This window comes from Macaca thibetana, chromosome 6 (assembly GCF_024542745.1).
Source record: "Macaca thibetana thibetana isolate TM-01 chromosome 6, ASM2454274v1, whole genome shotgun sequence".
Lineage (NCBI taxonomy): Eukaryota > Metazoa > Chordata > Mammalia > Primates > Cercopithecidae > Macaca > Macaca thibetana.
Window position 1 is genome coordinate 9,810,045 of NC_065583.1, and position 15,092 is coordinate 9,825,136.

The window sequence follows — 15,092 nt, forward strand, 5'->3', positions numbered from 1 at the left end:
CTCGAATGATCAACATGGGTTTCCAGCCATGTCCCTAAATTAAAAATTTGAAGGTTCAAGAATCACAGCCAGGAGCTCATGCCTGTAATGCCATCACTTTGGGAGACCAAGGCAGGCAGATCACCTGAGGTCAGGAGTTCAAGACCAGCCTGGCCAAGATGGTGAAACCCTGTCTCTACTAAAAATACAAAAATTAGCTGGGCATGGTGGCAGGTGCCTGTAATCCCAGCTACTCGGGAGGCTGAGGCAGGAGAATCGCTTGAACCTGGGAGATGGAGGTTTCAGTGAGCCAAGATCATGCCACCACACTCCAGCCTGGGCAGCAGAGCGAGACTCTATCTTAAAAGAAAAAAAAGAATCAATTACTGTTGTGGTCTTAGCTGTATTTTAATGCTGTTAGGTTGATGAATGTGGAACTTTTATTTTTATCCATTATTTTCAAATTGAATCAATGTCCTCCTGATCTATTAGATCTAAGACCTAAGAGGAACCTACCTTGTTTTGGCTAGCAGGTACAGACTTTCTTACTAAAGGTGGGTGTATTTCCTAGAATAGCATTTTCTGTTGAGTAGAGACAATTTTTGAGCAACGTGGCTGGTCACTTAGCTTCAAAGTAATTGTTGAGTGTGAAAGTAAGCAGTTGTAATACCTTTTAACCACTGTCTGTGCTCTTACCAAATGGAAAATAATACTCATCTTGAAACTGGAAGTTACCAGTTCTGGGATGATCTGAGAGTTGAGACTTCTGATTAGTAGATATTGGCAGTTGCATCACACACCGGCTTGGGTGCTGCCTAGGACTGAGCTGTCTCAGTGAAAAGTACTCTTGCCTCAGACCTGGGTTGAAATCTTAGCACCAACCCAGCGCTATGCGATTTTGGATAAGTAAATTACTTCGTCTCTGAGCCTGTGTTTCCTCTTCTGAAGGGGAAAGTAATGTCTGTTGTGTAGGATTATGGTGAAAATGAGATGAGATATCCTTTATAATGTATTTAGCATGATGTTGGCATCCAATAAATAAGAAACACTGGCGTCATTCTTTATATCTTACAGTATCTACCATAGATACTATGAAGAGAAAATCTTGGAAATCTGACTCTCAGAGGGTCTTTTAAAAATCTTTTTCTGAATATACAAGTTAAATAACCAGCTTCAAAAAGCTTTGAAATGTCAGATTTCTAATAAATGGCTAATATTTTAAAATCAAGTTCACCAAAAATTTTCTTTATGTTGATTGTTTCCCACATTTTTATGCGTATCGATTAAATCATTAAATGGTTAAAAAGCCTTGGTAATATCACTATTTTTCTAATTTGGATTTAATTGCTTCACCTCTAATCTAAAATCAGCGGTGGGAGGTTAGACTAAATAGTCTTTAAAATGCCTTCCTGTTCTCACAATCTGATTTTTTTGATTTACTGAATGTGAAAAATTACCTTTTAAAAAGTTTTAGATTCCAAGTTATTAGCAGAATCTAATCAATACCTTATGCTTTCGTGGTTTGTACCCTTTGAGGCAAATACTATCAGCCCTTGCAGAGGGAAGCTGACTTTTTACTGAATAAGTAAAAATTGATTTACATACGAGCTTTCGTGTTAATTTGATATGAGTTGCTGAATCCAGATGTAATCCTTTTGTTGTTGTTGTTGTTGAGACAGGGTCTCACTCTGTTGCCCAGGCTGGAGTATAGTGCTGCGATCTTGGCTCACTGCAACCTCCACATTCCAGGCTTAAGCAGTCCTCCCACCTCAGCCTTCTGAGCAGCTGGTGCTATGGGTGCGTACCACCATGCCTGGCTAATTTTTGTATTATTTGTAAAGGTGGGGTTTCACCATGTTGCTCAGGCTGGTCTCGAACTCCTGGGCTTAAGTAATCCCACCACTTTGGCCTCCTGAAGTGCTGGAGCTGTAGGTGTGAGCCGCCTTACTTGGCTAGGTGTAGTCCTTAAACTCTCTTCTTTGCCCATCCACTTGTGATGTATGCTGATGTAAGTATTCTTTTATTAAACATGGATGAGAATGTCTCTGGATAGAGAGTGTTTGTTGTAGTGGAAGAAAATCAGCTTGCCAGGTTTAATTTACTAGTCCTAATTCTGCCATCAGTTATCCCTTATTCCCCTGCACTTTGGACAAGTTGCTGGGGTTTTTTTTTTTTTTCTTTTCTTTTTTTTTTTTTTTAAAGGCAGTCTCACTGGGTCACTCAGGCTGGAGTTCAGTGGCATGATCTTGGCTCACTGCAACCTCTGACTCCTAGGTTCAAGCAATTCTCTTGCCTCAGCTGGGATTACAGGTATGTGCCACCATGCCTGGCTAATTATTGTGTTTTTAGTAGAGATGGGGTTTCACCATGTTGGCCAGGCTGGTCTTCAACTCCTGACTTCAAGTGATTCGACTGCCTTGGCTTCCCAAAGTGCTAGGATTATATGTGTGAGCCACTGTTCCTGGTCTATGTCATTGTTTTAACAAATTAGGCTCTCCTTTCCTTTTTAATTAAAAATTTTTTTTTCTTAATTGAAAAAAATTCCATGGGACTCTGCTTGATATCTCTTTCCTGATCATCAGTTTCCTCATCGTAAAATGGAATAATACCTATTTTACAGGGTTATTGTGAGAGTTTACTATTTCAGCTGTCTAGCACATAATAGAAGCTTGATAAATGGCAACTACTTTCATTATTTTATGCAAACATTTATTCAGCATCTTCTGTGGTTGGCACTCTGATATGAAAGTGTTGAGGCAACAAAATTTGTGTATCTGGAGTTTCAATGATATATTGCCACTGTATTGGCTTTGGAATAAAGGCACACCTTGGAAGTGTGTCATTTTCATTGCTACCAGAAGGCTGCTCAATTTTTAAATTCCATTTGGTTCCTCTGATTTTGTATTCTTTAAATACCTTTTCTGAGTAATCTCAATATTCCTTGTATTATAGGTGAAATGTAGAACTAGTAAGTGGCAGATACTAGATAGGAACCCAGGTCTCTCTGATGTCAAGCAAAGCTATCTTTGTCCATATTGCAGTTGGGTGATCACAGAATTTATCCACGAAACCAGAACACTTTTGAGAGTGAAAGTTATGAGGGGACAATAAGTGTCATCCAGGACTGTCTCAGGCAAATGAGGGTGTTTGGCTATTCTATTTATAGCTAGAACAAACAAGTTTATGAGCTTGGGTCCAAGACTTCTGGGATGTTTTGGTTGAACCCAAACACTCACCTTTAGTTTTTTTGTTTACATGAGTATTGATTTTGCCATAGTAAATTAATTGACTTTAGATCTGAATGATTGAACAGTGTGGTCTAATGGTTATTAAGTTTACATTATGGTCTAATGGTTATTAAGTAGTAGCCATAATACATGTGTTCATTTTTATATTTTACTTTTTTTCTTAATTCCTTTAAAATCAGCAAGCTTTTAAAAGAGGATGGGAAGAGGTAAATGAAATAAGCTTTTTAATTCTTAGTCATGTCAGACGAACTTTGTAAACAGAGTCTAAAATGAAAATCATAACATTCCAATGTTTTTCCTTTGGGAAGATGGAAATGTGTTGACACTGAAAATCAGATGCATTTAAAATCACCTCTTTTATTGCCTTTATCTATCAGTCTGTCACCCATCTTTCTTGTTCTTTTTGCCTTATTCTTTAGGTCTCCTGTTCTTTTACCTTAGGGAGGTGCAAAACTTGACTCACATGGTAAAAGTTGGGGTGATTTAAGTTTTCACAATATCAGCATCATAGTCTTGTGGAAAGAGTGTGGGTTTTGGTAGCAGACAAACCAAAGTTTGAAATTCTGGCTCTCCCCTCCTTTGTTGTGTGTCCTTTTGCCAATTACTTAACCTCTGAGCCTCGGTTTCCTTACAATGATATGAGGATTGGAGAACAAATGTAAAGTGCTGGGCAAATAGTAGGTCCTTAAACAATGATGACAATTATGGTTATGTGATATGGACCAGAAACTGTGGCATTGATGAAATTATAGTCAACAATCTCACCACTAATCTTGTTTTGCACTCAGACTTTCACAGTTCCCTTTGGTGGGTTTTTGTTTAAACATTCTCTCTCTCCCTCTTGATTCTATTCACTGTATCCTGAAAAATTAGTGGTTGGCAGCAGAAACCTCCTTTCCATAGAACATCAAGTGGGCCCTCCCCCAAGGTTTCAGTAAGTTGTCTGGGACCATCCCTAACCTCCAAATTGCCAAGGGTGCACCCCCTGCCCCAACTAACATTCAAGTTGCCTGTGTGAAGGAGTGATTTGTTGCGGCCTCTAACTGCTTCTTCTCTTCCTTCCTTTTTGTCATCCTGCAGTGTTCTGTGCCAAGGTCTTTGTGGCTAGGCTGCGCCAACCTGGTAGAGAGCATGTGCGCACTGAGTTGCCTGCAGAGCATGCCCAGTGTCAGATGTCTCCAGGTGCCTTTCTTCTTTCTTGTTGTAAATGTGTTTTTACGTATGCCATGAACATTTGTTGAAACTTGCAGTAGTGTGTTTAATCCAATGTTAAGTCTGCTAAATGTTCTGTGTAACCCTCTGCTTTCCTCTAGCCTGGGTGCCCCACATGGAGGAGTTAGTACCAAGAGGGGCCCTTCTGAGCAAACGGGTCTTTGGCTGGGCCCTGTCCTCCCCTTTTCTGCTCCTGCTTTTTACTCTTTCCCCCTCACCTTGAGGTTGTAATTCTCATGTTTAATAGTTGTGCATGTGCCAAAAAAAAACTCCTGACATTTTCCATTTGGCTACCTTTAACAGTTCTTTGTTGAGTTGGGAGGGTTTCGTAATTAAAGTGGTGATTTTTCTATTTTGAAACTCATCCTTTTGGCTTGCTTTCTCTCCCCTCTTCAAAAAAGGAGCGGGGAGGGAATCACTACTGGCATAAAGCCTCAAATTGAAGTTTATAAAGATCATAGCTTTATGCTGCCAATAATTTGTCAGTTTGGGCCACCTCCCAAAGGCCAGATCTGACACCTGTCCTCAGGGTCCACCCAGTTTTCCAGGCCGAGGCCGGCAGAGAATTCCACAGATAAAAGTATAACTTTTTGGGGGGTGGTTGGGAAAGGGTTGCTGAGGATAGAACTGTTAGCAGGAGTGCAGCTGGTGACCCTCTCTTGTTGGGGTGACTTCTAAGAGAGCCAAGGAAGAAAACATTATAGCTTTATTTGTGAAGCTCTGTTTAGAGCAAGCATGTGTTTAATTAAGTATGGTTTCAGTAGCAATATTCAGTTTTCATCACTGCATATTCCAGACAGTTTGATATATCTTTAAAAAGCCATATTAAATTCCTGGCATCCGGTTGAGACTGTCCTGTTTTAGGAAAACTGTAAAATTAGGCATTGAGTTAGAGGGATATTATTGATGGTATGGATGCCTTCACTGTTTTCAAGGTTATCTTTCTATTCATGTTTACAATTTTTAAATGGAGCTGGGGAGCCAGGAAGGAGGAAAATGTTCTTCATATTGGGGTCAGGCATTTTATTTACTTATTGGCAAACATTCAGAGTAGCACTGGTGTGGTTATTGATTCAAATTGCTTTCTTTGGAAAATGGTACTGGAACCTCACTAATACAGTTAACTGGAGAGCGAGTTCAATGTAAGGCCCAGTTGTCTTTAGATTCTGTATATAAAGGTGGGTTACAAGTCTTACCTTACAAGAACAGGGTGCTTCAGTGAGGCTCAAAGTGTAATGAATATATATTTACTTTTGGAAAAGCAGCTTCTGTGCATGCGATGTAATTTTAACAAAAATGTTCTTGGAATGGCAGCCATTATTGCATGTGCTCTCCTTGATGCTATATAATGGATATTTGCATTATTATAATAGGTGTACATTTTTGTCTCCATTTTTCTGGATTAAAAGGCATGTTACAGTTGCTTTTTAGTAGGCTGACCCAGTTTTTTGCAGAACTGGAAATTCAAGAAGGGGAAAAACTATAGTTGTTAGTGAGGTCTTGAAGTGCAGATTCTTTTTATTGCATTCAGTTAAAAGTAATTGGCCAATGGAAGGCATCATTCAATATATTTTAGTAACAGTATTGTGAGTTCTCTGGAGGTGGGGTGAGTGGGAGGAAGTATGGGTTCTTACCTTGTTGAAAATGGAAATCCAAATTTGTTAAAAGTTCCTTGACTCATCTTTCTTAGTGAAACTCACTTAAGAAGAAAATAAAAAGATTTTTTTTTTTTTGCCTTGATTGGGTCTTATTTCAGTGAGTGGAGCAATATTGTCTTTAGAGATGTGTAGAGTATTTTGTTTACTTAGGTTTAATTTTTGCTAGTATATAATTGAGGGTATGCAGCACAGTAAAATGAACCAAGTACGCAACTGATTGGCATTAGCAAATCATTACTCTGTTTTGTTCCACATGTGAATGGAAAGTAAATGTATTAATATTAATGAGCCTGGAAGACTTCCTTCCTCTCTACTCATTTAAGTATTACTTTAATGCCAGCATTTCTCCCCTTTACCTCCAGTCTCCAAACAGTGCTAAAATTTCGTATCTTAATTTGGGTTTGGGCTCTCAAAGAAGTCCTGTTGCTGATATGCTACATCTTTGGTTTATTGCCAAGATGACTCTTCCTTTGCACACCTCTTAGCAACCTCGTATGAAGCAGGCCTGAGAAGAGAAGGAATAGTTAGGCGACCTGGAGAGAGCAGAGCCTAGTTCTTTCCTGGTCTCTGAAGTTCCATGAAAGAGTTCCCCTTAAAATTGTCACAGTGGACCCACTGATAGTTGCAACTTGAGCCCATTGACCTGTCTATATGACTGAATTTTAGTATACCTTTTGAAAAAGCAGGAGGGAAGATAGTACTTGCCTTAGGCATAATTTACCTACTCCAGTTTCTGCCATCGTTGAGAAGGGAAAATAGATACCAGAGACTTAAAATTCACTCATTACTGTTACATGGTGCTTCACATATATTAGCTTTATGACAACCCTGTGAGGTAGGTAGGTGTTCTTATCTCCAGTTTTCTGATACGGAAACAGTCTGAGGTGACTGTTTGGCCCAAGATAATGTTTACATAACTGTAAAGTTACTGGCATATGAATCACATACTTGCCTGATTCCCAAACTGGTTTTCTTTCGTCTACTCTGGAATGCTGCTTTTGTAGTTTTCCATGTTAGTTTTATTTGTAGAAACCTCACTATTGATACCTGGTGTATGGTTTATTTAGTTATTAATATTATTTATTTGAAAATAAGAAAAGAAAAACCTGCCAAATTCCATAGGAAAAAAAATTGCCATTCTTTTTGCCAAAATGAGCTCTCCTGAATCTTACAGCTAGTGAGGTTCCTGAGTGGACTTTCTGCAAACTTAATTCCATAAATATTTACTGAGCAATTGGTATGTGCCAGGGCCTCTATTGGATATCTCTGAACCAAGCTGAACTGAGTCAGTATTTCATTTGCCTCAGATGTCCTGATTCAACCAGTTGATTGTTATAGCAAATAATCAGGAATTCAGACCATGTGGATTATAGATTTGCCCAGATTCCTGTGGCATGAGAATCATACCAATGTTAATAATAGTATGTATCATTTATTTTCCACGTTCTTTCTATGTGTTGGACTCTAGGAATTGGATTATCTCATTTGATCTTTTATGGAAAAGTTATCTATCTTGCCATTTTTGTATATGAAATTGTAGAGGTGAATTGAGCTGCCTAAAGTTACACGTTTATTTAAGTGGCAGAACTGGGTTATGAACATAATCTGGATGACTGCAAAGTCAGTGCTCTAGTTACCAGTCTGTAGTGACAACTGCCATTTTAACTTGCAACTGCCATTTTTAGGTTGAAACAAATTCCCCTTAATTTTTAGAGTTAGAAATTTAAAGCCAACATACCAGTGATGTAATAGACTGGCAAATTGTCTTGGGAATGTCATTTGCAACCTCAGCTGGGGGATAGTGTTAGTGATAAGCCTTTTGCTGGAGTAGGACTGATTACTTGGAATGACAGTGAGGATCATGTGAATTGAGTTTGAGTGCCTCCTTCCAAGCTCTAGTGCATATAGTGCTGGGCAGTAAGTAATGCAACTTCTTGACAGCTGCCTTTCTTGTTTCTTTTTTTACTTGTAATAAGTGTAGTGAGCCACAGTGGTCTGAGAATGCCACAGAACTTATCACAGCTTTTGATATAAGAGGATATTTTTTAGAGGAGGGAGATAGCTTGGTAGAAAGAACCTTGGCTTTGGTGCAGACAAACCTCTATTTTTGTCCTGTTCCTACTACTTAATGACTCTGTGATCCTGGGCAAGTTACTTTATTCTCCTGAACCCCAGTTTCCTCATCTTTAAAAATCATATAGGGTTTTTATGAGGTAGAGAAACAAAATTGCCACCTCTTACTGATTCTTACTCCTGTGGGGGATGAAATCAATTTTTTTTTTTTTTTAATTTACTTGCTCCTGGTTCTCTATTTAAGAAGGAATTTCAGTCTTACAGTCTTAGATTTCAGGGGTAGGTAAGGATTAGCTGAAAAACCATGCATATGATAAGGCAGCTTTTGTTCAGGGTCGGTCCGTCTTAGGTCAGACATGGCTGTTTGAACTCATTGCCTCTTGTCTGTTTTCTAATGAGCCTTAGGGATTTGTCATTTCTTGTTGATTATCCTAATTATCCTGTAGCACCCTGGGTCTGATAATGTGAACCTTTTGGTTTGCTCAGTGGCAGAATTTGTAGTATTTTATAAACACTAAAACCTACATTTTTGGCTGAGAATAGTGGCTTACCCCTATAATCCCAGTGCTTTGTGAGGCCCAGGTGGGAGGATTGCTTGAGGCCAGGAGTTTGAGACCAGCCTTTGCAACATAGCAAGGCCCTACAAAACATTTTATTTTTGTTTTTTGTTTCTACAAAACAAAATAAAAAATTAGGTGGACATGGTGGCATGCACCTGTAGTCCTAGCTACTCCGGGAGCTGAGGTTGGGGAATCCCTTGAGCCCAGGAGTTGGAGGTTACAGTGAGCTATGATCACATCACTGCACTGCCGCTTGGGTAACAGAGCAAGATCCTTGTCTCTAAAACAGGGGTGTCCAATCTTTTGGCTTCCCTGGACCACATTGGAAGAAGAATTCTCTTGGGCTACACATAAAATACACTAACACTAATGATAGCTGATGAGCTTAAAAAAAAAAAAATTGCAAAAGAAAAAAAATCTCATATTTTAAGAAAGTTTACGAATTTGTGTTGAGCCTCATTCAAAGCCGGCCTGGGGGCCTGTGGGCCATGGGTTTGCTCTAAAAAATACATAAATAGGCTGGGCGCGGTGGCTCACACCTATAATCCCAGCACTTTGGGAGGCAGAGGTGGGCAGATCACTTGAGGTCAGGAGATTGAGACCAGCCTGGCCAACATGATGAAACCCCATCACTACTAAAAATACAAAAATTAGCCGGGTGTGATGGTGGGCGCCTGTAATCCTAGCTACTTGGGAGGCTGAGGCAGGAGAGTTGCTTGAACCCAGGAAGTAGAAGTTGCAGTAAGCCGAGATCATGCCACTGCGCTCCAGTCTGGTGACAGAGGGAGATCCCATCTCAAAAAAAAAAAAATATATATATGTATATACACACACACACACACACACACACACACGTGTATATGTATACGTGATAAAAAACACATCTTTCCTCTTTATAAGAAAATTTACAAAACAGAGTTTGAAAAAGAAGAAAAAGTCCATTGGTAGCCTGAGCACCTACCACCCAGAGAGAACATTTATTGCTATTTTAGGGCCTTACTTCCTCCTATCTATTTGGTAGGGAGGAATCCATCAAATTGTGCAGTTCTCTGTGTTATTCCGCTGCTGCTGATTTTAACAGTGGTATTTTTAATGCCCTGTGGAACCCCAGCTTGACTTTGGAGTCTCTAGAGGGATAAAGGAGGGCTAGCATAGTGCGCCTCCTACTTCGATCTCACTTAGGATGGCTCCGGATTTATCTATTCTACTTAATGGGGCTCTTAGGAAGATTTCATTTTTAAAATTTTCTCCTTATAGAAATAGCTAAACACACAAAAATAAGAGAATTATTCAACTTAACCTTGAACAATTTTCAAAATTATGCTAATCTTAAACTTTTCTTCAATTTTGTTTTTTCTGGGGCATTTTAAAAGCAAATCTAAAATGCCTCAAAGTTTTACAAACCACCGTTTCATGCTAGCATTTAAAAAATTTTAAACAATCTTCAAGAAATTAAAAATAAAGGCCAGGCATGATGGTTCACACCTGTAATCCCAGCATGTTGAGAGGCCAAGGCAAATGGATCACCTGAGGTCAGGAGTTTGAGACCAGCCTGGCTAACATGGTGAAACCCCGTCTCTACTAAACATACAAAAATTAGCCAGGTATGGTGACATTTCATCTACTCGGGAGGCTGAGGCAGGAGGATCACTTGAACCCGGGAGGCAGAGGTTGCAGTAAGCTGAGGTCAAGCCGCTGTACTCCAGCCTGGGTGACAGAGCAAAACTCCATCTCAAAAAAAAAAAAAAAAAAAAAAAAAAATTAAAAATAACCTTTTTAAATAAAGGTTATAGCAAGACATATAAAGTTTCCTTTGACCCCAGGTCTCACTCCCCAAAGTATCACTTATCGGTTTCCCATTATCCTTTTAGACTGAAGCTTTAAAAATATGAATATAACCATATTATACATATTATTTTAAAATTAACATATATTGACCATCTTTCCATATCAGCATATAAAACCAAATAGAACTCTACATCATAGGGCTTTAGCATTTTTTTATTTTCAAAAAAATAGCCAGTTTTCTCTTTTTTTTTTTTTTGAGATAGGGTCTTGCTGTGTTGCCCAGGCTGGAGTGCAGTGGCAGGATCATGGCTCTCTGCAACCTTGACCACTCAAGCTCAAGTGATCCCTCCCACTTCAGCCTGCTGAATAGCTGGGACCACAGGCATGTGCCATGCCCAGATAATTTTTCAGTTTTTTGTATAAACAGGGTCTTGATATATTGCCCAGGTTGGTTTCAAAGTTCTGAGCTCAAGTGATCCTCCCAATTCAGCCTCCCAAAAGTGATGGGATTACAGGTGTGAGCCACTGAGCCCAGTGTCTAGTTTTCCGTTTGAAGGGCCTTTAGACTACAATTGGTGGTTTTTTTTTTTTTTTTTTTTTTTTTTGGAGGGGGGAGTATTATAGGCACGTCAGTAATTTCATTGCGTATGTATCGTTAGGCTTGTATGATTTTGTCTGTGGAATAAATTCCTAGGAGTGTAATTGCTTGGTCAAGGAATATCAGTATTTTATAATGACTTAACTAAATTATATAGAGAAAAGTTTGGTAATCTCTCCCTTCCAATCCCTTCCTCCCTGCTAAGAAACGAATGGTAACATTTCATTGTCTATCATTGTATATTTGTTCTCTTTGTTCATAGGAGGATATGCAGTGTGACAACTATGGGGATTCCCTCATTTAAAAAAAAGTTTGTTTTAAAATTTATTTATTTATTTATTTATTTATTTAAGACAGAGTCTCACTGTGTTACCCAGTGCAGTGGTGCGATCTGGGGTCACTGCAGCCTCTGCCTCCCAGGTTCAAGCGATCCTCCTTCCTTAACCTCCTGAGTAGCTGGAAGCACAGGCGTGCGCCACCACGCCTAGCTAATTTTTTGTATTTTAAGCGGAGATGGGATTTCGCCATGTTGGCCAGGCTGGTCTGGAACTCCTGACCTCAGGTGATCTGCCTTTCTCAGCCTCCCAAAATGCTGGGATTACAGGTGTGAGCCACCGCACCTGGCCATTTTTTTTTTTGAATAGAGAAAGTGGGCTCACCCTAGAAAAATCGCAATACAGTGTCACTTATTTGCTTTATTTATTTAATATTATATTATAGACATGTCCCCAAATTAGTAAAGTCTAACTCTTTCATCAATGGTACTTTTTTTTTTTTTTGAGACAGAGTCTCGCTCTGTCGCCCGGGCTGGAGTGCAGTGGCCAGATCTCAGCTCACTGCAAGCTCCGCCTCCTGGGTTTATGCCATTCTCCTGCCTCAGCCTCCCGAGTAGCTGGGACTACAGGCGCCCGCCACCTCGCCCGGCTAGATTTTGTATTTTTTAGTAGAGACGGGGTTTCACCGTGTTAGCCAGGATGGTCTCGATCTCCTGACCTTGTGATCCACCCGTCTCGGCCTCCCAAAGTGCTGGGATTACAGGCTTGAGCCACCGCGCCCGGCCATCAATGCTACTTTTATCATCCCTAGATTTTGGGGGTGGAGGCAAGAGTATAGGTAGTTTTTGTTTGTTTGTTTGTTTTTGTTTTGTTTTGTTTTTTCATTTTTGAAGTATAAAGTGTATATAGAAAAGTTCAGAAATCTTAAGTGTATACAGCCCAGTGATTTATCTTAAAGTGAACAGTGCTTTATTTTGATAGGTATGGCTAAATTGCTTTCATGGAAGATAGACCCGTTTATGTTCCAAGCGTTGCCATAACCCCTGAATATCTAAAAATGTTTAAGGTGTACTTTAAAAGTATTACTAAAAATAACATACTTGTTCAAAGTTAGACCAATAAATAAAAACTGACAAATAGTAACATGATGAATTAAGATTTTCTATCATTTAAAATCATTGTATAATATTCCATTTAATAAATATATTAATGATTTTAAGAAAAATTCCCTTTTATGTTAAGACTGCTTCCAATTTTGAGACATTTTAAGCCATGTGGAGTTAAGCATCATTGTGGAGTTAAGCATCATTGTGATTAAGTCTTTCTATACTTCTATGATTATTTTCTTAGGTAAGACAGTGTGCACATTTAGGTTGCTAACTTGTACTTTGGAGAAGATGGGTCAAATTATACTCTTAAAAGCAGCCCATCAGAGATTCCTTTTTCATATACTCTAGATGACATTGAATATTTTAATTTTGTACTTTGTTAACATTTTGATGGATGAAAATGCAAAAATGATATCTTGTTATGTACACTTAATTGCTAACAGGATGGAATATATGTATACATGAAAATATTCATTGGCCATTTCTATTGTTGTTATATGAGTTAACCTCTTCGTGTTCTTTTTTCCATTTTTGTATTGATGGCCTTATTTAAAAAATCTGTTTGTAAGAACTCTTTATATATTAAATATATTAACTGTTATTTATTGCAAATACTTCTCCCAGTTTGACATTTGCCTTTCAGTTTTTTAATAATGGTTTTGGCCATGATGAAAGTTTTGAAAAAACATGTTTACTTTTTGTGTGGCTATACTTGTTCGTTTCTTATAATATTCTTCTAGTGGTTTGTAGCATTATGTTTTTCAATCTTTTATTTTCTCTGTAATTTAGTTTGCTGTATGCTGTGAATTAGGGATGCACATTCTTTCTGAATGACTATCAGTTGTCTGCATACTTTTTTGCAGATCTAGTGTTTTCTCATTGATTTGATATCATATGTGCATGTTTCACTTCCTGTGTCCAATGATGTGCAGTCTCCGAAGCCTTGTTCAAGCTTTTATTCTTCTTCACCTTCCTGTTATTATCATCAGCTATCAACCTGTGTAAGCTCATCATCCACAATGTATCATGCTGTCTTTTATATGTTGTACTAGTTTGAAAGTATCTTAAAGATGATACAGAGTTTGAAAGTTTAGTGCCAAACATTATTCCTGTGCATTGAAATTTCCGTGTCATATTTTCTAAAAACACAGAGGATGACTTGGTGATCTGAGAATTTGAAGCAGCAGAAAAGCAGCAAATAAATTAATATTTTAGAGAAAGTTTTAATGATACCACAATGCCTGTCATATAGTACTAGCACTAAGAAATCACATTCCCTGTGGAAGAGAGCCTGTGCTATGGGAAAATGCAAACTATACCTTGTTTTACTAACAGTTATAATTTATGGTTTCCAAAACAATATATATGATAGATTAAGGTTTCACAGTATAATTTGAGGATAGGGACATGGGTAAATGGAATTCAGAACATGTTAAAAAAGTCTTTTTAATTCTTGAACAAAACTGATGTCATGTACCTGATACTACAGACATTTATTATGTTGCTTTTAAGAGTGCTTGCTTTGTTTATTTCTGTTGGTTTATATTTAGTGTTCATTCTGTTTATGAAAGTAACAGTTTTTTTGGTTTGATTTTTGTTGTTGTTGTTTTTTAATTAAGTAGAAATGGGATCTTCCTATGTTGCCCAGGCTGGTCTCGAACTCCTGGGCTCAAGTGATCTTCCTGCCTCGACCTCCCAAAGTGCTGGGATTATAGGCGTGAGCCACCATGCCTGGCTAGTAAGACTTTTTAATGGCAGAGATTTTAGAGAGAGGACAAGTATGAAGAAGAAATTAACCAGTCAATCATAATCTCACTTCACTATAGTGTCTGTTCTTTGTTTTCTGTCATTTTGTTTCTATATAGATATCCTCTATCGATTGATCAGTCGATCTATTATCTGTCTATACGTTTTGTTTTTATATAGGTTTATACTCCATACTCCATACACTGAATTATAACCCAACTTTTTTTTTTTTTTTTTTTTTTTTTGAGATGGAGTCTCGCTCTATTGCCCAGGCTGGAGTGCAGTGGTGCGATCTTGGCTCACTGCAACCTCTGCCTCCTGGGTTCAAGCGATTCTCCTGCCTCAGCCTCCCTAGTAGCTGAGATTACAGGCAGGCGCCACCATGCCCAGCAATTTTTTTGTATTTTTAGTAGAGATGGGGTTTCACTATGTTGGCCAGGCTGGTCTTGAACTCCTGACCCCGTGATCTGCCCGCCTTAGCCTCCCAGAGTCCTAGGATTACAGGTGTGAGTCACCATTCCCAACCTACATTTTTATTTTTTTGAGGTGGGGTCTCATTCTGTTGCCCAAGCTAGAGTGCATAGGTGTGAACATGGCTCACTGCAGCCTTGACCTCTCAGGCCCAAGTAATCCTTTCACCTCAGCCTCCCAAGTCGCTGGGACCACAGACACACACCAGCCACTCCTGGCTAATTTTTAAATTTTTTGTAGAGATGGCATCTCCCTATGTTGCCCAGGCTGGTACATTTTTAATAACTGCAACTTCATTGTCTGGGTATACAATAATTTAATCAGTCTCTTACTAATGAACATTAAGGTCATTAAACTTTAGTATATATTCATGCT

General features: G+C 38.7%; 1 protein-coding gene across 2 annotated transcripts in view; it reads left to right on the forward strand.

Moving 5' to 3' along the window:
• FBXW11 (F-box and WD repeat domain containing 11) overlaps window positions 1-15,092 on the forward strand; it is a 183,971-nt gene that overhangs the window by 88,327 nt on the left and 80,552 nt on the right. Inside the window, exon 3 of one of the 2 annotated variants that reach the window (XM_050793212.1) lies at window positions 4,308-4,409. The exons of the other annotated variant lie outside the window; for it this stretch is intronic. Coding sequence (XP_050649169.1) covers window positions 4,308-4,409 — 102 coding nt within the window. The remainder of the gene's footprint in view (window positions 1-4,307; window positions 4,410-15,092) is intronic. 2 annotated transcript variants of the gene reach the window in all.